At 43.1% G+C, this 25,703-nt stretch overlaps 1 protein-coding gene across 2 annotated transcripts in view; it reads right to left on the bottom strand.

The window, feature by feature from the left end:
* Nucleotides 1-25,703, bottom strand: part of sn (fascin domain-containing protein singed) — a 218,270-nt gene that overhangs the window by 56,305 nt on the left and 136,262 nt on the right. Inside the window, exon 1 of one of the 2 annotated variants that reach the window (XM_053785376.2) lies at nt 2,145-2,298. The exons of the other annotated variant lie outside the window; for it this stretch is intronic. Within the exon in view, the coding sequence (XP_053641351.1) occupies nt 2,145-2,165 (21 nt within the window). The 5' untranslated portion in view covers nt 2,166-2,298. Of the gene's footprint in view, nt 1-2,144; nt 2,299-25,703 lie in introns of those variants that run through there. 2 annotated transcript variants of the gene reach the window in all.

The following is a 25,703-nucleotide window of genomic DNA, read 5'->3' as shown; positions in this document are numbered from 1 at the left end:
AGAGAAGGTAAGGCAGGTAAAGTGGTTCAAGTAGAGCAGGTAGGTGCCTCAGGTGAACTCCTCACAACCAAATGAAGATGATAATTGTCAACACATCCAGAGTTGCGTGCGGAGCATGATATTTAGCCTGTGTCGGCATGGGTATCATATTATTATTATAATCAAAAAGAAGCGCTAAGCCAATGGGTATCATAGCCACGCGCGCACGCACGGGCACGCACACACCAGACTCTGAAACAACACTCAGGAGCATGAACAGCGAAAACACTGGGACTTTCATACACGACATACATACATCAGGTCAATCATAAAGTATACATGGCCCTGGGTGGAGCTTCTAACTAGCCAAACACAAGGTCGAAATTATACAAAGGTTTGCCACAGGTAGCATGTCGTTAGACAACAACCATCCAGCGAACTACTACCATCCTGTCAAGTGAATGTGAAATGGGAACCTGTTTTTTGCGCCCTGGCAGAATTGTTGTTTCTTTCTGTCTCATAGACACGCAAGATGACATGTAAATTTTGCAAATTACTTCTTATAATCAGTAAACACGTACCTTCACTTTCCTATGTGATTTTTATTAATTTTTAATCCTGAAATATTTCCTTTCCATCCTGGTAGGCCTGGTCTGAGACCCAGCCGTGTAGAAAATAATATTTAGCAACAATACACAAATAACCGCACATAGGAAACAAGATTTTGACGACGTTTCGGTCTGACTTGGACCATTTGCAAGTCACACTAACACACGAAGGTGAGGGAGCCAGTATATAAGAAGTGGGGGGACAGGGATGGGACAAAGAGAGGAAGAAAGAAGTGGGGAAGTAGTGGCAGAGGTAATGCTGGTAGTGGAAGTAGTAGTGGTCGTAGTAAGTGGCACAAAAGAAACACTAAATAGGTAGGTAGATAGGAAGATTAGAAGTCAACTGGGGTGAAACAATTACAGAAAGCATTAAGGACAAAGACAAATTCTCCCAATCCAACTCATACTAAAATCCCATCATCCTTATTTCCCTCACACATACACTAGGCCACTACTGAATATAGATCCTCCAACAAGAACCCCTAACTCCCCACTATCTACAACATGCCCAACTATACCCACTAGGCCCTCCACATCTGGAAAGGCCATGAAGACATGCCATGAAACCACAGAAAGATTTGTACTATGAAGGGAGTTCAAAAAACAGAGTGAGTCCGTGGTTTACAAAGAAGTGTAGTGAGGCAAAGGCTAAAATCAGAAGTGTATGGAGAGTATATAGCAAAGGAGGATGGGAGTAAACAGCAGAAAATATAATAATTACTATGCTAAGACGGTAAATAAAGACGATTCGCTAAATGACATAGCAGCAAAGATTGAAACAGTCCAAGCTGATGTGCAACCTTGTTAGACGGAAGACAACAGGAAAAGAGCAACAAGACATGATGAAAGTGGAGGGTGAACTGAGGAAGATAGAAGGATATGTGACCAACTGAACAAGCTCAGAGAGAGAGAGAGAGAGAGAGAGAGAGAGAGAGAGAGAGAGAGAGAGAGAGAGAGAGAGAGAGAGAGCAGAAATAATATATTTCTTACACTAACTCAGCAGCAGCAAACATAACCCCAGCACTGGTGATCTTATCGACCTCAGGCTGCCAATACCACTAATGCAGAGCTCATTTCACTTTATATTAAACCAACGTGGGGTGTGGGTAGGATGGAGGTGTGGCGGGGGAGACGGGCGTAAGTGGGCGTGGTTCTGTGTCCACCAGTTCAAGGCCAGAGGATCACTTCTATCATCCCCGTCGAACTCTCCACAATCAGTAAATAAGATGTCCTCTCGTTCCTCTAGTATCGACGTGATGTTCACTGCTCACTACGAGCTTCCTTAACATTGGCCATACTTCACACGTGCTGTTCACATATATTTTCTACATCACGCAGACAATCGTCGACGATAACACATGCAGAAGCGATGAACTAAGGGTATCCAAAGTGTCCTTCAAATTTTAATTAAAACATCACATCTTGAAAAACTAAGCTTTCTTGCAACATTATATACACTTAACACACTCCAAATGACATGTATCTTTGCTGGCGAGATGGAAAACCCAGACGACAAGCGATTGGTGGTGAGCCAAGACGAAGGATTAGGTACTGTACCATGGAGTAGTATTCCCTCATGGCTGCTGCGTGTGATGAAGGCTGGCACTTGTGATATATGAGAGGCTTGGTCCCCGGGTTGATTGCTATTGCCACACACTCGCTAGCTTGCTTCTTGCTGATCTCGCTCCTGCACCTCAACTGCCACCACAGACGCCTCTACCCCACTCCTCGACTCCACTAGCGATGCCATTCTTTCGAAAGTAACCCAGATCTACAACCACTGCCGGGGGACACCCAATAGGAATGAGATGTTCTAAATTCCCGTGTTATGAATGGTTAGCGGATCACGGTGAAGGGTTGCCATTGGCTGGGGTTGGGAGCAGCGGCGCGCGTCAGATGCGTGAGCACGTGAAAGTAGGTAACTGAGGTAACTGTGTGAGACGGCAGATGGCACGCCGGATATGGCCGCCAGGGATCGTGTGGAGGGTCGGACACGGGGTGGCTGGCCGCCGCCCTCCCTCCCTGTCGCTGTTATAGTGTGTCGCTGGGTGGTGACCCGTGAAGACCTCCTCTCATTACTCAACAATACAAAGAAGAAATGACAGGTGCGGAACAAATTTTTTTATAATGTTATGTTTGTGTACAACTTTACAAACAATAAAGCTCCATAGCGAGCGAAACGTTGTAATCATAAAAGCTTGTTCAATACTGTGCCCAGTACGCTTCTGTAGTCAACACCAATACTGTTTCTAAAGCAAAAATACTTTTGGGAGGGAGATAAAGTACAAAACATGCCTTTGAATGCGACCTACATAGCTGTATCCATGAGGAAGACCTGAAACTAAATAAGCCACACTGCTTGGCTTTCTTGAGTCATCCTGGGTCAATATTTGAGACAAGAAAACTGACTTCTGCTTCAGTTAGACACGAGAGGTGCGGGGATTATCCTAGGTTAATAATCCTTCAGGATCAGTAACCCAAAGAATGTCTCCTACCTCTCCTAGACGTATGACAGTAGGAGCGAAGCACAGGTGACTCTGGAAAGTTGGAGGTGTGAGCATCTAACTAGTGCGTCAGCTGACGCTGACAGACTGCTTGCTTCGCTTCAAGCAGGAAACACCCACACAAACACACACGTACACTAGAAGATACAACAAACTTCAACAACAACGGCGTTTAAACTTTAAACTAATACAGCTGTATAGCGGCTACTGAAAACTAGCCATTCTTACCACAAGGACATACTGAGTTCATCACATCTCTCACAACTCAAACAAGGGAGAGAGACTATGAGATGTCGATACATCGGAGCAGTACAGGTGGAACTTGTATATCGGAAAGAAGTATTGACACGCCTACTGGACCCTATAATGAGGTATAGTGCTCATAATAACACTTTACATCATGAACCTTCCAAGATGGTTATTCATATTTATATTGTGTATAAACAGAAGTCGTAATGGAAAACTGTCTATATATGCACAAAAGAATGAGGACTCGAACCGTGGTCCATGCATGTGGCAGGCCCAGAGCTGTACCAATCAGCCACAAAGGTTACAGACGGGATGATTTTAGAACCAGCACTTCTGTGACAAGGTTGTATCAGTCACCACCAATTCTGACGGTACTGTCTCATCGCACACCCCCAGAGGCTTCCCTGGTACATTTATTCTCATACTCATCAAGCTCATATAGTCTATACACCCAAGATAAGTTGTGATGGTTGACTATGAATAAACAAAAGAACGGTCCATGCGTGTGGCAGGCCTGGGTCACAGTGGGTGGCGACTGATGCAACCATGACACAGAAGTGATGCTCGTAAAATCATCCTATTTGTAATCTCTGTCGCCGATTGGCACAACTCTGGACCTGCCACACGCACAGACAACGGTTCGAGTTCCCACATATATTTTTTGTATATATATATATATATATATATATATATATATATATATATATATATATATATATATATATATATATATATATATATATATATATAATATATATATATATATATATATATATATATATATATATATATATATATATATATATATATATATATATATATATATATATATATATATATATATATATATATATATATATATATATATATATATATATATATATATATATATATATATATAATATATATATATATATATATATATATATATATATATATATAATATATATATATATATATATATATATATATATATATAATATATATATATATATATATATATATATATATATATTATATATATATTATATATATATATATATATATAATATATATATATATATTATATATATATATATATATATATATATAATATATATATATATATATATATATATATATATATATATATATATATATATATATATATATATATATATATATATAATATATATATATATAATATATATATATATATATATATATATATATATATATATATATATATATATATATATATATATATATATAACTGTGACAAGCTTTAAACGTAATTCTTATTTTAGAAACTAAGGTATTTTTGATGTTTGTATACAAATGTACCGCAATCTTAATGACACTAGTATACGTGATGAGTATCAAAGTTGTAACTAACATGCGCGTGTGGTCGCCTGATGAGCAAGCTGTATGTTCAAACCACAATAATCATGCTAAGTAGTATGTAGCATGAGCGGAGGAACTACTAACAAATGACCTGAGTTAACCCGTCTTGGGGGTTGGGGAGACTAGCATACTCCTGGGGCCAGTCACCTAGCCGGTTACTGGGGCTACTTACTAGTAAGATTACCCCCACTCTCTCTCATGACTTACACCTTACATTATCCATTGGGAAACAGAAACCTTCTCTTTCACTCTACTGTCCACCATGATTTGCACATACCACTTTCCTTCTCGTAAATGTCAGGTATTAAATAGGAAAGTATTTCCCTCAGGAAACCCTTTCCAGCTTTTAAATCGCCGTAAAGTGACATTAAATGTCTATAAACGTGTATACCTGGCGCTCTATCAGTGTCATTATTTCTATGACATGATCACTGTGCACATGATACTGAGCTATATTTCTCTCAGCGCGTGTGTTTGGGGAGTAGAGAGTTTACTTAAAAATTTATTTACATTATTCTTTTTTGGTGGTGAAAGAGCTACTTGCAGTTTTCATGGCCTTAGTGTAGTCGATAGGCTTTTAACTCCCATCAATCAAGTAACTATCATTGCACGAGTTACCGTCTCAATTGATCACACGATTTCAACAACTTGCGACAGATCTAAAGTCCACTCTTATGTATGATCTAAGAAAAATGGAAGGTAGTACAGCAGTGTACATATTAATTGGGAGTGATGAAATAAGACATTTATTTGGAAAATTAATGTTTATTTGAAAAATACACGACAATGGTATGACAGATAATTTATTTAGTAAAAGATATGACTACACTTCGCTATTATAAGCATTGTTACTCGCTTTAGCATAGAATCGACCATTGAACACATTTTGGCAAGTTCTGCGCCTCATCTACAAACATAACTTTTCCATTCATCTGTCGTCCATCCATTATGATCGAGTCCCCACCGCAGCCTTTTTCTCTTCATAGTAGCAGTCAATAATTGTTTCTTTGCCTACTTTCTGCCAACTTCAAGGAGCCTCCGTCGAGTACTTGAAAAATCAACATTTATGCAAACTGAAGCCAAATATCTCTGTAGATCTTTCCTGGTTTTCTTGGGATCTTTCACTATTTCTTGTGATAACCTTGTCATCGTGAAGTGTTGTCTTGCGTTTTCTTCCATATCTTCCTAGATGCAGCGCTCCACAATCACCAGTGTCTTCAGCTCTTCAACAGTTGACTTTGCTCGTCTCAAATTTTCGGCGATCTGAAACTCAAATCAGCATGCTTTCTAAGTGCTATAATACTTGTACGCTTCCTAGGTGTAACATTCATCATGATTTTCAGCAGTAATCATAAACTAAAGGGAAGAATTTGGCGAAACCACACTCTCGGAGCACGCTTGCAGAAATAGCTTTACAGAACAACAGCTGTTGTAGCCCTGACGAGAGTAGCAGTGTATCAGCGCACCTGGATGGTTGCCAAAAGTCGGTAGCAAACTCTTATGAAAAGAAATGAGCCCAAACTGCATTAATTAAACCGGAGACTAAGGCATAATATAAAATAATCACAACATTTACTCGTGTCCCAATTAATTTGCACACCACTGTAGCTCTAACTCACTGGATCAAAAGTTCTTGGTCAGCATCAAGGTACGCAAAGCGACAAGCAACGTCACTAAGCCAAACACAAGCCTGGCACCGAGTGCTGTTAAGACAGGCGGCACACCACCTTATAATATTAAGACTTTATAAAGCTCACTATGTGGGCGAAACGTAGTCAATGCAGGATCACATTATACTGCATTTGTGCCTATTTTTTTCCATCGTGTCGGTATTTTACACAAGTTATCTCCAATGGGTGATTATGTTAAGGGTGAGGGAGTTAGACGAAGGGAAGGGATTAAAGGGTGAGGGGGTAATGGATAAGGGAGGGGGTTAGGGGGTAATGGATAAGGGAGGGGGTGAGGGTGTAAAGGGTAGGGATGAGGATGAAAGGGGAGGAGTGGAGTGGGAATGACAAGTCACGGTTGAAGGTGAAGTGGCAAGTCACGCGGATAAAATAAGCGCACGCTGAATAAATTAAGCTCCCACAACAACCTAACCCTCTGTGGCTAACTGGGCGGCCAACTGGGTGGCCAACTGGGCGGCCAACTGGGTGGCTGGAGAGGGAGTGGTTTATGTGGAAAACACTCGATGATTGATGACCTTGCAGGCCTCACCAAAGTTATCTTCTGAGAAGACCTACTACTCACCGGCTAACTCACCTCTCACTGGATAGTTAAGGGATGGAGAACAGCAAAACGCTCACTCCTCGCCCTCCACTTCCTCCCTCCATAAAAAAAAGGGGAGGGATGAAATACAACTTTATCTTACTGACAAACAACGTTATGAACATTATATACGAGTGGTGAAGGTAGATCTGAAATATTGTCTACAACTACCACTCTACCTGTGACCAGTGTCGAGAATTCTCCTGCTTTGGAAACCTCGCCTGAGGTCAGGCTTTTCCTGTTCACTGATCAATCAGGCTTTTTGCTGCTGCCGGCTTGCAAGCCAACACAGCCTGAAGGACACCTCAAGAATTCCTGGAGGGTGTTTTCAGGAGCCAACGCCCCCGCGGCCTGGTCCTAAAGGCCTCCTGGCGGATTATCAACCAGCATGTTACTGGTGATTGCACACAGTCCTACCAGGCCTGGTGTGTCAAGGTCTGATCAACCAGCCTGCTACGCTGGATGCACGCAATCCAGCATGCGAAGGGAGGGCATTAGAATGTCGGGGGACCTCTGATACTTGTTGTCATACGGAGTGATTTCGGTGGAGGTTTGGGACCGGTTCCTTCACGATTTTCCATGTGAAAATTATGATGTACAGTACCTTTCTTACCTATGTTCCAAGGAATGCAGTTCTATGATAACAGAAAGCATTCCAGGAACCAGTTCGAGTGAACTTTCACTCACAAATGAACAATTAAATCTGTATTAAATTCCAGTGAAGCCAGGAAATAGTGGAACCAACAAGACTATAAAATACCCTAGACCTTATATTCACGAATAATGAAGATCTGGTACGAAATATAACCATGTCAAAGACAGTTAATTCGGATCACAACCTTATCGAAGTTCACACCTACACGCACACCAGTCCTCAGCGTGACGTTTTTTTTTACCAAATTCAACTTAAACGAGAACATCAACTGGGATAAAAAAAAAAATGTCCTGAACAAAATATGCTGGAAAATATAATGAATAAGATGGATCAAAACTAATGTCTAGATAATCGTCTCTAGGCATCACTAACGCAAAAGAGCTGTGCACTGCGTGCGGCCAGCAGTGACAGCCTGGTTGATCAGGCCTAGATACAGGGAACGCTGACCCCCGAAAACATGCTTCACGCGGGTTGTGTAGGTGTGGGTGAGGCAGTTGTGGGTGAGTCAAGTATGGGCGATGCAGGTGTGGGTGCTGGGAAGAGTTCTGAAGGTGGGTGTGTGCTGTGGTCTGCTCTAAGAAGTATAACGTGGGAACAACACTGCCCCGCTCTGACTCTTCAATTTTTTTGGGGTAACCCAGTTATAGAAGACAACTAAGGTGTTCAACTGTGGGAACTATAAATCCTCGTTCCATGTTTATGTCTTCTCTAGTTCTGGAGAGAATACTGGAGGCTTATTACAGGGGTAGATGGCGTGCAGAGGAAATCTGAGGGAAGAGAAGGTTTTCTGCTTATGAATTTGTTCGTCTAGAAAGAATTCAATGCTGCAGAACCGGAGAGCAGTTAGGGTGAAAAAAGCCTGCAATTACGCTTATTATATATGACACAAAATACTGACAAGTTGATGAGTCGAGATAAGAGACCGAGTATCTTAATTCAAGTGTGAGGTAAATGGACACAGATGCAACTAATGTAACATTTTATTGTGGCAACGTTTCTCTCTCCAGGAGCCTGGGGCAAGCTGTTATAACTGTTTGGCAGAGCTCCTGGAGAGCGAAACGTTGCCACAATAAAATGTCACACTAGTTGCATGTGTGTCCATTTACCTAACATATTGTTAGGCTGAGGGACTGACCGCCTCAAACTACCCATCCACTACTGTCTCCAGTATTGTAACCACAGACTCCAACTCCTTGCTTCAGCCAGCCTACACAAGATCAGACGCTGGGTGAGGACACGGGTGACAGTTCTCAATAAACAGATTTAAACGACGTGAAAAAATGTATTAAGATTGGCATAGAGACGATGGAGGTCAATTCTTTGTGCAGGCAAGTGCACTAGTGTGTGTGTGTTGGGGGGGGGGGGGAGTCAGGCAATTCCCCACTTCCCAATCCACACACACACAAAGCTACCAATTCAGTTCAATTCAACTGAAATGCTGACCTTGGGAATGCTTTACAATAGCTGAGAGGTGTACGAGCACCACGAACACGCCGTCACCCTGTGTTTTTTTCTTTCCTTTATCTCTTTCTATGGCTCTAGTTTAATATCCAGCTAGTGTTGGTCATCCTAGGCTACGCTACTGATGCTGTTAATCACACACTGTACTTCTACAACACACTCTGTACTCCTACAACACACTGTGTACTTCTACAATACACTGTGTACTTCTACAACACACTCTGTACTTCTACAACACACTCTGTACTCCTACAACACACTGTGTACTTCTACAATACACTGTGTACTTCTACAACACACTCTGTACTTCTACAACACACTGTGTACTTCTACAATACACTGTGTACTTCTACAACACACTCTGTACTCCTACAACACACTGTGTACTTCTACAATACACTGTACTTCTACAACACACTCTGTACTCCTACAACACACTGTGTACTTCTACAATACACTGTGTACTTCTACAACACACTCTGTACTCCTACAACACACTCTGTACTTCTACAACACACTCTGTACTTCTACAATACACTGTGTACTTCTACAACACACTGTGTACTTCTACAACACACTGTGTACTTCTACAATACACTGTGTACTTCTACAATACACTGTGTACTTCTACAACACACTGTGTACTTCTACAACACACTGTGTACTTCTACAATACACTGTGTACTTCTACAACACACTGTGTACTTCTACAACACACTGTGTACTTCTACAACACACTGTGTACTTCTACAACACACACTGTACTTCTTCAACACACTGTGTACTTCTACAATACACTGTGTACTTCTACAACACACTCTGTACTCCTACAACACACTGTGTACTTCTACAATACACTGTGTACTTCTACAACACACTGTGTACTTCTACAACACACTGTGTACTTCTACAACACACTGTGTACTTCTACAATACACTGTGTACTTCTACAATACACTCTGTACTTCTACAACACACTGTGTACTTCTACAATACACTGTGTACTCCTACAGCACGCTACTTCTACAGCACACTACTTGTACAACAACACACTGTGTACTACACATCGCAGAAAGTATTGCTGGACCAATGCTCGCCACTTTTCAGTCCCGTTCCGTTCTTATAAAAACATCGTCGCTTTTTCTTTGCACTTTCACATGATTCTTATTCTTGTGAATCACTGGTGCGCGTGCGTGCCATTTGTGTTTGCATGGGACCGAACCTTAGCTCCTGACCCCGTTGGAAAAATTAAACAACTGCAGTATAATGCGATTCTTTATTGACTACGTGTCTTCCTCACAGTGGGTTTATCAAGTCACGAACAAATCTACCTGGGTTAAGAATACATGAGTATATATAGTGTGGAGAATGCTGGGTAGGTTGTATTTGAGACGGACCTGCACGGGACGGGTGGGTCCGTTATGTAGGATATCTTACAATACATAACACACCCGTCCCGTGCAGGTCCATCTCAAAGCCAACCTACCCAGAATACTCTCCACCCTATATATACTCATGTTCTCTTAACCCAGGTGGATCCGTTTTGTGACTTGATAAAACCCACTGTGTGGGCGAAACGTAGTCAATAAAGAATCGCATTATATTGCATTTGTTTATTTTTTTCCATCACATCGGTATTTTATACCTTTTATCTCCATCCTGACCCCGCCTCCTAGAATATTTCCTGGATATATTCAACACCATCACACTCAACTCTGAAACTGGACAGTAAATTTACCTCCAGCACTTTCTAGTCAAGCTCATTTCGCTTTCCAGTCAGCCAATTCTGACAATCCCTACCTGTAACCTGTTTCTGTTGATTACATGCTCAATCCGGCTGTTGCTGTCAGCAGTCCCCAGGCCTGCATGACCACCACAGCCTATATATGTTTGTATCTGTTCTGTCATAACTAGTTGCATGTTTTCTAGGCTCCTTGTGTGTCCATGACGTTTACACTAGCAGGTATCATGCGAGTGTCAGTATTACCCAGGCTGGGTTAGCGGCTGCGTTAACATGTTTAAAGCCTGTCTACGACAAGGAGGGTCATAAAGACTGCAATTCACGTGTACACTACGAGTCAAGAATATTAATCTCTAAAATGGGGAAGTAAATTCTCATCATATATACAGAGAGACATGACATTTATCAACGTATAAACACCGACAAATACATATCTCAACATATATACGAAGATATACGCCTCTCAATGTATATACACTGATATCAGCTCCCAACATATGTACACTGGAGGCAGTAGTAAAGGTCTCTGGACTTCTGACAGCATTCCTCTGTGGCATACCTGTGAGACGGTTCATGGGCTCCACTAATAATCCTGGAAACCTGGCCTGAGGTCTGACTTCCTTGGTGATTACCTCAAACAGGCTGTTGTTGTTAGCGGCCTGCTGGCCCAGTGAGTGCTGCACCATGTGTGGAGTCTCCCTACAGTGTCTGTGTGTAACGTCCCAGTAACTTGGCTATGGTTACATACAAAACATAAGCATTCCGTTCACCACAACATCTCGACTTAAAATGTCTAACATAACACAAACACAACAGGAGAACAAGTGACCTTCATCAACACACTGGGACAACAACATACACAAGACAATACAAGCCAGCGGCTGGTCGCCTCACAGCAATGAAAACAAGGGAAAATCTCACCAGCCTGGGCCCACCACCACTGCTCATGAACTCGGGTGAAATTCTTTACTGTAAACTTCGCCGCAACGCACAACTGCACACAATACCATACAAACTTCGTCAGCGAAGTTTTCTATTTGTGCTGAAAGCCTTACTGACTTGTTAGCTCATCTTAGCACTGTGTAGGAGAACTGAACAACCAGTTCTGTTTGTCTTGAGATTCTTACTGAATTGTCAGTCAAATTCCAGCTACAAGTAGAAGAGTGGAACAATCTGCCAAACTATCATAAGTGAAAAATATACTAAGTGTAATTTGAAAATGGACTGGAGAGGAGCATAATGAATGAAAATTATTTCTGTACGAGTAAGACCTGCCTAGTAGGAACCAGATGACAAATACAATAGCAATAACTAGAAGTGTTATTCAGGCTTTGATTTGCCTATACCTCTCCGTAGGACTACTGCAGTGCTCACAGATGGAGTTTCCATCTCTGTGATCAAGTATAAATTCCTGCGAAGCCTCAATAGAGCAAAAGATAGGCTTATTGAGATGAGACGATGAGAAACAAAGGGACACAGATGGACACAAAAGACACTGATGAGTCGTGAAGATGTTATGAAGTATTTCTTTAGTCTCAGGATCACTGAAAAGTGGAATGAGCTACACAAGGAGATGACGGAGAGGCTTCCTTTAAAGTAGGTATGTTTTATTAAGCAGGTCCAAGGGTTCAGTAGGCCTGACCCCGCCCAACAACTCTGTACGTAAGTACGTAAGTTCTCGTTATCTCTCTCTCTCTCTCTCTCATATACATACACACTCACACACACAACGGTATTTAGAAACAGGAAACACAGTTTCCCGCTTGTGTTTCTCCCGTCATAACCAACTGCATTACCTGAATGCTTACTCTAGCTGTTTGTTCAGCTGCCAGCGTACGCATGCATGCACACATACACAAGAGTTAATCATCCACAAACTACATATGTAATTACACAGACAGGCAGGCAGACAGATACACGTACGCACACAAGGACACACGCAGACGGAGTACAGTCTAGGGGGCCAGAGACTACAAACCTCACTCAAGGAAAGAGATCTTGGGGTGAGTATAACATCAGGCACATCTCCTGGGGTGCACGTCAACCAAATGACTGCTGCAGCATATGGGCGCCTAGGAAACCTCAGAACAACATTCCGACATCTTAATAAGGAATCGTTCGGGACACTGTGCACTGTACGTTAGGCTCATATTGGAGTATGCAGCACCAGTTTGGAACCCACATCTAGCCAAGCACGTAAAGAGACTAGAGAAAGTGCAAAGGTTTGCAACGAGGCTAGTCCCAGAGCTAAGGAGTATGTCCTACGAGGAGAGGTTAAGGGAAATCGACCTGACGACACCGGAGGACAGGAGAGATAGGAGGGACATGATAATGACATAAAAAACTGAGAGGACTTGACAAGGTGGACAGAGACAGAATGTTCCAGAGATGGGACACAGCAACAAGGGGACACAGTTGGAAGTTGAAGACACAGGTGAATCACAGGGATGTTAGGAAGTATTTCCTCAGTCACAGTAGTCAGGAAGTGGAATAGTTTGGGAAGCGATGTAGTGGAGACAGGATCCATTCATAGCTTTAAGCAGAGGTATGATAAAGCTCGTGGTGCAGAGAGTGAACCAGTAGCGGCCAGTGAAGAGGCGGGGCCAGGAGCTATGACTCGACCCCTGCAACCACAACTAGGTGAACTAAGTGAGTACAAGCATGCACACACACACAGTCACACACGAAAACAAAATCAGGGTTGTGCAGACTCCTCCTTGGACTGCAGAAAAGCATCTGATACAGTACCACACCAGACATTAGTCCAGAAATTAGAGGAGCAGGAACTGGCAGGGTTAAAAAGTAGTGCTCAAGTTGGCCGGAAATTAAAGAAACTAGAACAGAGTATACTACTGACTCCGGCCATACAATAGAGCGGAAAAATAATGTAAGGGACCTGGGAGTAGTAATGTCTGAGGATCTCACTTTCAAGGATCACAACAGTGCCACGATCGCACGTGCAAAGAAAATGATAGGATGGATAATGAGAACTTTCAAAACGAGAGATGCCAAGCCCATGATGATCCTTTTCAAATCACTTGTTCTCTCTAGGCTGGAATACTGCTGTACATTAACATCTCCATACAAAGCAGGTGAAATCGCAGATCTAGAGAGTGTACAGAGATCCTTTACTGCACGTATAAGTTCTGTCAAGCACCTTAACTACTGGGAACGCTTGGAAGCACTTGACTTGTACTCGTTGGAACGCAGGAGGGAGAGATATATCATAATCTACACTTGGAAAATCTTGGAAGGAATGGTCCCAAATCTGCACACAGAAATCACTCCCTACGAAAGTAAAAGACTGGGCAGGCGATGCAAAATGCCGCCAATAAAAAGTAGGGGCGCCATTGGTACACTAAGAGAAAACACCATAAGTGTCCGGGGCCCAAAACTGTTCAACAGCCTCCCATCAAGCATTAGGGGAATTGCCAATAAACCCCTGGCTGCCTTCAAGAGAGAGCTGGACAGATACCTAAAGTCAGTGCCGGATCAGCCGGGCTGTGGCTCGTACGTCGGACTGCGTGCGGCCAGCAGTAACAGCCTAGTTGATCAGGCCCTGATCCATCGGGAGGCCTGGTCATGGACCGGGCCGCGGGGGCGTTGATCCCCGGAATAACCTCCAGGTAACCTCCAGGCAAGGCTAAAAGGTAGTGCTCAAGTGGGCCAGAAATTAGAGGAACAAGCAGGGGTAAAAGGCAGCACGCAAGTGGGCAAGGGAATACCTAAATGATAGAAGGCAACAAGTAACAGTAACAGCCTGGTTGATCAGGTCTTGATCCACTAGGACTAGCCTGGGACCAGGCCGAGGTGGTGTTAACCTCTGGAAACATCCTTCAGATATCCTTCGGGTAAGAGATAAGACAGAATAGGAAAGTAAGGAGCAAGGTTCAGTAAGAATCAGTAACAGAGCGGCAACTGTTCCTAATACACGTGAACGATGTACTAGAGGTGGAATGAGTCTTGTGTCTCACTGTTGTGAATGATGTAAAACTAATGAGAAAAATTAAAAGCAGGAGAGGACATTGATAAACTCCAGGAAGACCTCAACTACAGATGCTGTGGCTTCTCCACTCCGCCTCTGCATTTCATTGTGTGTGCAAATTTAAGTCCAATTCCTCAAGAATTTTCCTGGTTTAAATTATGACGTATTTCTCTCTCTCTCGCCTACGTTCCAGGGAGTACAGTTAGAGGGACTACAAGCATTCCCAGCCACTTCGGCGCTTGAGTGAATTTATATTAATTATGAAGACCCTACATTCTCCTGGTTCACAATTCAGCCTGCCTTAAAGGAAGATGTAAGTGTACATCAATATTCCAGTCCAGCAAAAACAACTGCATCACCATTTGTTTTCCTTCTCTCATTCTGAAGGTTCTAGTTATCCAACGCATTATTTTCATATAGGTTGTGATGACATAATTGCGATCCTTGAAGTCATGTGAAAATTATCATCTGAAACTATCCCTAAGTCCTTCACGTTAGTTTTTCGCTCTAATGAGATTAGAAATTAGAGTTACTGACTTGTCTAATGAGATTAGAGTTAGTTTTATACTTTGTTCTAGTTTTTATTTCCTCATTTTAGTATTAAATCAGAGTAACTAAAATACATCCACACTGAATAATCGTACTGTTTTCTGTGGCCAACTGCAAGACTTGGTTTATATCTTGAAGATTTGATGTGTCCTCAACAGATGCCATTCTCGTACAAATTCCTTTCTCTATCCAAGGAATACGACTGAACAGACTTCAAGGATTCCCACTAGCTCTAACGTTTGAATGTATTATCATTATTACAATCATGAGAAGCGCTAAACCCGTAGGGCTCACGCAACACCTGTGAAAAATCTTCCTGTTTTGTAGCTCAGTAATCTGCCCTGGCTTGAAGGGGACCGTCAGTGTACAACAGTATTCCAGCCTGGAGAAAACATGCGGCTTGAAGAGTATCGTCACTGACTCTGCGTCTCTTGTCTTGAAAGTTCTAGTTATCCAACCCAACTCTGTCACACCTGACATCATCACTTCCACGTCTCGCACATAAAATTTTCGCTCTATTGAACGGTTTAAGTTTATCCTACCTGCCTGGAGTCTACCTGGAGGGAATTCTGGGGATCAACGTCCCAGTGGCCAGGTCCATGACTAGGCCTCCTGGTGGATCAGGGCCTGATCAACGAGGCTGTTACTGCTGGTCGCACGTAGCCCAACGTAGTCCAATGTATTATGTTTCAGTCTTTGCTTCCTCCTTTCCTCCACAGTGGAGCATCTGAAAATTGTCCTCAGCGAATATCATAGTATTGTCTGAGGCCCACTGGATATACACCCTAGATATATACCTCTGACGAGTTTCTGTTGAGAGGGTTCGTGGAGATGTGATGGTTCGAGTTAAACACACTTTTTGGATGGTAACACTATATTGCAGACTGTGATAAGGAAGAGCCCAAACTGACTGTCCAATCGCCTGCTAGGACTACAGGGAATTGAGGCCTAGGGCCGGGAGCGTAGCGCTCACATCGGCATCACGTGACGCCATACAAGCTAGTCACTGAGCCTAGCAAGGGGTCGTGTATGTAAAACGTATGGATGGTACTATGATATTCAGATAACATATACATATACAGGGGATCAGCAACTATGCTGACATTTCCAGAGTTTTTCTACTCCCGGAGCCCGGCCCTAGAAGACTATTTAATATATCCACGGTGCTATTGGTGCTTTTATTTATGTCCTTGTTTATGTCGGATATAAGAATGGAAAAGAGAAGTGGGGCAAATACTGTGCCTTGAGAAACGAGTTTATTCACTGTGGCAACCACCGATTTCACTGTTTACTACAACCACCACTACTACTACCACTATTACTACCACTACTACTACCACTAGTACCACTACTAATCTCCGGGTTCTCTTTGTTACATTAAATATACATGACTGCACATCTTCCTACATAATTTATATTTACACTGTTCAACCTCTAAATGCTTGAAAAATATTAAGTATGCAGATTTGTGCTCAAAGCTACGTGTAGCGTGGTACCTGACGTTAATAATAATAATAATAATAATAATAATAATAATAATAATAATAATAATAATAATAATAATAATAATAATAATAATAATAATAATAATAATGCTCTTGGGAGATTCTGAAGAGAAGTTGCAGAGATTGGTGGATGAATTTGGTAGGGTGTGCAAAAGAAGAAAATTAAAGGTGAATACAGGAAAGAGTAAGGTTATGAGGATAACAAAAAGATTAGGTGATGAAAGATTGAATATCAGATTGGAGGGAGAGAGTATGGAGGAGGTGAACGTATTCAGATATTTGGGAGTGGACGTGTCAGCGGATGGGTCTATGAAAGATGAGGTGAATCATAGAATTGATGAGGGAAAAAGAGTGAGTGGTGCACTTAGGAGTCTGTGGAGACAAAGAACTTTGTCCTTGGAGGCAAAGAGGGGAATGTATGAGAGTATAGTTTTACCAACGCTCTTATATGGGTGTGAAGCGTGGGTGATGAATGTTGCAGCGAGGAGAAGGCTGGAGGCAGTGGAGATGTCATGTCTGAGGGCAATGTGTGGTGTGAATATAATGCAGAGAATTCGTAGTTTGGAAGTTAGGAGGAGGTGCGGGATTACCAAAACTGTTGTCCAGAGGGCTGAGGAAGGGTTGTTGAGGTGGTTCGGACATGTAGAGAGAATGGAGCGAAACAGAATGACTTCAAGAGTGTATCAGTCTGTAGTGGAAGGAAGGCGGGGTAGGGGTCGGCCTAGGAAGGGTTGGAGGGAGGGGGTAAAGGAGGTTTTGTGTGCGAGGGGCTTGGACTTCCAGCAGGCATGCGTGAGCGTGTTTGATAGGAGTGAATGGAGACAAATGGTTTTTAATACTTGACGTGCTGTTGGAGTGTGAGCAAAGTAACATTTATGAAGGGATTCAGGGAAACCGGCAGGCCGGACTTGAGTCCTGGAGATGGGAAGTACAGTGCCTGCACTCTGAAGGAGGGGTGTTAATGTTGCAGTTTAAAAACTGTAGTGTAAAGCACCCTTCTGGCAAGACAGTGATGGAGTGAATGATGGTGAAAGTTTTTCTTTTTCGGGCCACCCTGCCTTGGTGGGAATCGGCCGGTGTGATAATAAAAAAAAAAATAATAATGTTACCCATAAGAACATAAAAAAAGAGGAACACTGCAACAGGCCTACCGGCCTATACTGGGAAAATCTTTCTTAAATCCAGTATAAACGCTGGTACCATTTGGGTCAATGAGCACTTGGGGAACAGGAAGCAATAAGGTTCGATCCGAGGGATGGGAAAGAAGCCCTACTTTATTTGATGAAGAGCTCTTTACCAGCATGGAGGAGCTGCGTCGAGAAGTGCAGCCTCTGCTGCCAGGGTCGTGCGAGACGTATTACAACACGTCTGCTGAGTTACGTCAAATTATCATCCTTATTGCTGAGTAATGTGTCACGTCAAATCATTATCATTTGCAGAGTCACGTCAAAGACGTGACTTATCATCTCTGAGTGATATGTTACATGTACTTATTACCGCACCACCTATGGTAACATCACTGCTACACCACCTGTGGTAATATCATTGGTTCAGCATCCCTCACCCAGTGACCTGTCGTGCGTCCTCTTATCTATCATGCTCTACCTCACTATAATTATACTCACAAGAGAACGTTAAACCTTTACGTGTACCTACCTAAGCTCGCCCTCCTTCCGGGTTTCCTGTCAGACACCCACCAACATCTCCCTCCTCCCGATAGTATCAGGCTGTATCTGTCTAACCTTAAGAACATAAGGAGGAACAATGCAGCAAGCCTATTGGCCTATTCTAGCCAGGTCCTTCACAAACCTAAACCCACTAACAAAAATATGTTACCCAAATAAGCTTTCATAACCCATTAACTCAAAGTGCAAATCCCACTGAAATCCAACCCCTCTCACTCATGCATACATTTGAAGGTAGCCAAGGTTTTAGCTTCAGTAACCCTACCAGGCAGCCTGTTCCACTCATCGACTACTCTATTTCCAAACCAATACTTTCCTATATCCTTTCTAAATCTAAACCACGCACCAGCCTCTCCCTCCTCCCGAACGTATTATCTTCCATCATCCTGTATCAGCCTAACCACGCACCCGCCTCTCCCTCCATTCTCCTGATTCCCTGTAATGAGGGCTTAAGATAGTCTAGCAGATTAAGCATCTTGTCTATGCCTCATGGAGATACGGAGATTACATCTTGAGTCAATGCACCAGGAACGTGGCTTCAATATCATGAATAACAGCAAAGAAGGATGGATGTTCACATATTTTGCTATCCTCCGTGTTCCACTCACGTTTGTATTGTATATCACATTGGTGTGGAAGCGGTAAGCCCGTAGGGTCATACAGCAAGTGAGGAATGGGGAGGGGAGGTAACAAATGCCGTCTATTAACCCTTTTTATGAACACGCGCTGAACTGATTTACAGAAATGTTACAAGACCACACCCGAAGGAATATCAAGACACTGGGAATCAGTCCTGGGAGAGGAAGATGCTAGGAATCAATACTGGGAGAGGAGGATGCTGGGAATCAATACTGGGAGAGGAAGATGCTAGGACAAACACCAGTTACAGAGTACAACAGGAATATCAAGGTACTTTCTCACCAAAACAGTTCTAAGAATCAGTACTTGGGTAGAATGCTAAATCCAAGACTATTTGGGTTAATTATAATGTCATACGAGTCAAGTGTTAGCGAGAGTCAAAACAAAATGACAGCTCACCAGACCAGTTTACCAACAAAGCTTCTCTCACTGCAGCTCCACTACCTTTCTCTCTCACCACCCCAAGTGCAGCCCCGCCCTCAAGTACCCTCATCCAGGCCAACATTATTATTATTATTATTATTATTATTATTATTATTATTATTATTATTATTATTATTCAGCAGCAGCAGCAGCAGCAGCAGCAGCACCAGCACCAGCAGCATGCAGTTGTGCACACCTGAAGGCTACCTGAAGAATGATTCTAAGAACATAAGAATAGAGGAACACTGCAACAAGCCTACTGTCCCCTGCGCCCTGGTCCCAAACCAGACCTACTGGCCCCAACGCCCCGGTCGGAGGCCACACCTGCTAAGTACATGCGCCTCCACACTCTTACGAGTCTAATTCCTTAATGGTTCTACTCCTTGTATTGTTTACTTTCGCCTCCCAGGGGAAGTGTAGGGGACTGCTTCCTCCTTCGGTAATGAGCATCGCAAACGGTGACTAAAACGCCAGGAGCAAGGGGATAGTATCCCCTTCTCAGGTATACATTACTTAAGGATGAGATAGTGATAGGTTCATTACCGTGTTCTTGGGAAGTGCTAAAACAGTAGGGGGTTACGCAACAGCTGGGTAATGGAAGGCAATAAGGTATGACCTGACTGTATTGCGCCGCTACCCGCATCATCAGCGGGTATTTAGTGACTAGTGTTCCACTACCCACATCATCACACCTGGAATAACTTGATGAAGCCACATCCTGAGAGAAGCCTAGTCTCAATACGAGCTGTGAATCGACCCCCTGCAACCACAAAGAGGTGAGCACACACACACACACACACACACACACACACACACACACACACACACACACACACACACACACACACACACACCTCTCTGGCCACGATCAATGGCACGACACATCAACGGGACTTCGAACGTGACTACATTAAATAATTGATAAGAGCAGCGAAGCGAGGGAAATACTATGAACAAGTGTGACCCAGGTCCACCACAACTCAGTCTCACTCACACCAGGTCATGGTACGAACAAGAACGTGACCCAGGTCCACCACCACCTTGCCTCACTCACACCAGGTCACAGTATGAACAAAAGTGTGACCCAGGTCCACTATCACCCCGCCTCACTCACATCAGGTCACAGTATGAACAAGAACGTGACCCAGGTCCACCACAGCCCCGCCTGACTCAGGTCACCACTCAGTAACATAGATGTCAGGAAACACATGAACCTGAACTCACGGAAGACCCACAGGGAGGCCAAGGAAATATATTTTTAGTTTTAGGTTGTTAAGCAGAACGAACAAGACGAAGAGGAGGTTGTGGTAGTGGTGGAGGTGGTGGTGTGGCAGTGGTGGTGGTGTGGTAGTGATAGTGGTAGTGGAGGTGGTGGTGACAAACACTATTTATAATTTGAAGAGTAGGTATGATGGGACTCTGGCGGACAGGGGTCGATAAAGGCGGTTGATAACAGGTACGACAAGGCCAGGAGCTGAAACTCAACTCCTGCTAACATACCTTGGCGAATAAACAGAAGGGTGGACGAGGGGCGGCTCGAACCGCGGTCCGTAAATTGACTGTCTGACACTACCGTCTTGGCTACAGCGTCTGACTGTCAATTTAGGGACCACGGTTCGAGCATCTCGTCCACCCCTCTGTTCATTCATTGATAGTTTATTACGACTTAATATGAGTCCATAACACATACACATACACACACATTCTTCAGTCACAGAGTTGTCAGGAAGTGGAACAGTCTGGATCCATACATAACTTTAAGAAAAGATACGATAAAGCTCGTGGAGCAGAGAGTGGATCTAGTAGCGACCCATGAAGAGGCGGGGCCAGGAACTATGAACCGACACCTGCAACCACAATTAGGTGAGTACACGTACACACACACACACACACACACACACACACACACACACACACACACACACACACACACACACACACACACACACACAACTAGTAATTTCTTCAGATTTCTTGCATCATTGAGATAGTGACCGCGTCAACTCAGACGCAGTGTACTCACAGCTCTGACTTCCACAGAGATGGAAACGTAAAAATTTCAAAACAATAAGCGCCTGAACATTACACAGAATGACAAAATACCTTTGTCAATTGCCCCCCCCCCCAAAAAAAAAAAAAAAAAAAAAAAAAAGAGCCATGAAGGTGTGGCCCGGAGAGAAGCTTAAAATATAAACGACGTAAAAACTTGTGAATATACACGAAAGATTTATGTAGCCTGGGTAAAAGTTTACTGGTAGGTGACTTGTGACATTAACCCAGTGTTACGTAGCTCCCACTGATTTACCACAACAGGTACACTCAGCAACACAACACCTGCAACACTCAACAATAGCAACACTCATCACCTGCAACGCTCAACACTGTTTCATCTGTTAGTTCTGAGAGTTATCTTCCCTACAACTCGGTCTCAGGCCTCCTAGGTTGGAGAGAAAATATTACAGGATTAAGAGCTATTAAGTACACATGGAAGTAAAGTTTGCAAGTTTTTCCTGTTATCTTACGTGTGTATGAGACAGAAAGACAAGATCAGAAAACCTACCATAGTGCAACAAAAATAACCTGGATGGTCGCTGTCTACCAGCCTACCACTGGGGAAAATAACAATTTACTCAACATTTTTACACCCCACGGACAGCCGGGGCTGTGATGCTAGCACCAACAACCTGCCTGATCAGTATCATCATATACTCATTGCCCTATATTATCCAACATCTTACCAGAGATATCAGTAACACTGCTGGAACAAGTGTAGAAGTCTTCGAGAGGAAACTGGAGAAGTATCTTCACTAGGTGCCAGATCAACCAGGCTGTGATGGATATGTGGGGAAGCGGGCCACCAGCAGCAACAGCCTGGGTGACCAGGCAAACCTGGCCCATGGCCGAACCGGAAGTAGAAAGACTCGAAACTCATCACATCATCTCCACTGCTGCTGTCTCCAAGTTTAGACAGCTCTATATTCGACTGAAAAAGTCTACCAACATGTGTCTGTAGACACACCAAACATCCAAACTGAGACCCTGGAATGTCAGAAGTTTCGAGTGGTATTTGAGATTGTTTATCCATTTGTAGGAAACATTTCGGAAACAAAGATACCAAAGTACTTCACATGTTTCTACTGCATCTGCCTGATCAGATCAAGCAGCAAGCAGGAAGTGTGGTGTGAGGCTGATCCGTGGGGGGGGGTGACCCCCGAGGAAACAACAGGCAGGATGACGTACTTTTCTTGCTGTTCTAACACCAACACTTACCGACAGTGAAAGGTGTGATTTTTGAGAACCAGAAAGTCACTGAGGTTTTATTTTTAATGGCCGGGTGCCCAAACTTAAACGCGTGTTGAACCGCGTTACCACACGTACAAAGTTATTTCATTACCAAATTAAGTTTTTTTTTTTATAGCTTCATGGAAATTAATTATAAACTCGTTGCTACCCAACTGCCAGGTAAACAACCTTAATTTAACTTTTTTTTTTTTTTTACCCTGCCAGTATTTTGGTCAAGTTACACATGGTTACACATACAGCGATACCGTCCAACACTTCAGTTAGATCACACACAACACTACACAAGAGTAATGCCAGTTGTAAAACACAGATGTAAAACAGCTGAGCGAGCACCTTTATTACAAGACATTTCGTTCAATTTAGGTACATTATCAACTCTCCTGATAACAGTCCAAGAAGAACCGAGATGTAACCAACAGTTTCCTCTGGAGAAAGCGGGTTATTTGTGAAGAGTTCCCCACACGGTATTGTGACTTTTCTTATTTTTATTTACTATATCAGATACGAAGGAGGAAGTATGGAGAAAGTGAATGTGTTCAGAAATTTGGAAGTGGACTTTTCAACGGACGAGTCTATGAAAGATGAGGCGAGTCGTAAACTGAACGAGGTGGGGGGGAGGAAGGTGGGTGGTGCATTGAGGCATCTGTGGAGACAAAGAACGTTATCAATGGAGGCAGAAGGGGGGGGAATGTATCAGTATAGTAGTACCAACACTTTTATGGGTGTGAAGCATAGGTTTTAAACAGCGAGGAAGAGGCTGGAGGCAATGGAGATGACGTATCTGAGGGCAATGTGTGGTATGAATATTATGCAGAGAATTCATAATTTGGGGCCTAGAGGGACTGACCACCTCCCACCTAGATTGACGGACTGATCACGCCAAAAAATATTCTAACTGCTTCCAGTGAGTTTTATTCACCTGTCTTCGACAGTGAAGAAATCTGTTGTGCAGGCGAAACGTTTCGGTAATAAAGATACCCCAAGTATTGCAGATGCGTCTTATTCATAAATTGTCGCAACTGTATACCATCAATAATACGATACACGTCTGACACAGGCTGTTGGTGAAGCCCACAGTCCCACAGTCAAGCCTAATGTAGCCTAGCCCACCTCTTCACAATTCCTGGCCATTGCAATATGAGACGCATGCAGCACCAGCATCAGTCCTGAACGCTTCACTAAATCTTCAGCAGCTTTCACGAAGAGGACACTCCTCCCTGACTCTAGTTTCTCTCTTATTTGTTTTTTCCTTACTAGCAATTTGCGTACTAGCCTCACAGACACGGTCCATGTACTATGCTACTAGCCTCGTTGACACGGTCCACGTACAAGACTACTAGCATCGCTAACACGTATACTACCAAAACCTAAGTTTTGCACTCTCCTTGGAAGCTACGGTCATGTAAGGATATACAGGGTATAACTTGCCCTCAGTGAGTCTAGCAGAACTATGGTGACTGACACCTAGGTAAAGCAAACAACAACCAGGTAATACAAGCAACTACAACATCCAGTTTAATACAAGCAACAGTCTCACTCATGCCACTTAACCACCAATATCCATACTACAGGCGTGGGTACTACTAAGAGCTGTTATTCTACTTCTAAATATTTTAAAGCCCAGCCCTCATTCACTGTAAAGGATCAAAACTTTTTTTAATACCTTTCGTCCGTAAGGGAATTATTAAAGAGACCATTGGCTGCCTTCCAGAGAGAACCCAAGTCCTCAAGTCAGCTCCTGATCAGCCAATCTGTGGTGCATACGTTACACTGCGTAACGGCTAGCACCGACAACCTGGTTGATCAGTCCATCCACAGGAAGGGCTAGTCTGGGACCTGGCCTGTGAGGGTGGTGACCCATGAAAACGTCTTTCAAGTAACCTTCAGGTTAACACGGGCAGCAGGAGTTGGAAGACTGCTCATGTTCCTCCACTCGCTGCGAGGTAAAGGAACTACCGCTGAGCTATAAGCTACGCTGTACAGCTATAATAATACAATGACAGTATGGGACGACAACCAATTTTTTACCGATACCGATATTCAATTTTAGGCCGATACCTATACCGTAAAAATTATCCGATACCGATATTAATACTTTCACATATTCTTTAACGAGTTCCGAGTTTCTCGACTCCCGGAGTCCTAATAAATACCAAGAGAAAGTGTAACTAAAATATATTTTATGAAGAATAAGTCAACAGCAGCGAGTCGCTGCGCGAACACCAGCACCACCAGTATACTGGGAAAATAACGCTAGTTACAAGCCTAACCACTGCGCAAGTTAGAGGTAAGTCAAGCTAAACTATGGCAAGTCAAGGTCACAGTTAAGTGAACACGTGTTAGCGTGCTCACCGGTAGACCGCGTGTTGTACACTCACTTGTGATGATTGATCACACCAACACACATCAACACCTGCACCCAGGTTCACTGCATACATGCGTTCAACTGTTTGTGTGTTGATAGCAACATGGTCGCTGCACCAAAACGTATTCTCGACAAGTATCGAACACACAACACACACACGATACAGAACAAGTTTCTACTGGGACAACGTTTCGCGCAGTGTGGAACTTTATGGTCATGACGTGATAGAGAGCGAGAAGTACCAATAAGAGGTAACTAGTATTACTGTTTCATAAGGTGGCTGGTAAGCTCTAAATGTGTGGTATATCTAGCGCTCCCACGTCAATACCACAACTACCACAACTACCAGTGTTTGACGCACTGCGGCAATTCCCACATTAACACCCCGACCACAACCACCA

The sequence above is a fragment of the Cherax quadricarinatus genome, chromosome 35 (genome assembly GCF_038502225.1).
Source record: "Cherax quadricarinatus isolate ZL_2023a chromosome 35, ASM3850222v1, whole genome shotgun sequence".
Classification (NCBI taxonomy): Eukaryota; Metazoa; Arthropoda; class Malacostraca; order Decapoda; family Parastacidae; genus Cherax; species Cherax quadricarinatus.
Note: the sequence above shows the minus strand (reverse complement) of the source record. Positions and strands in the feature narration are given on the sequence as shown.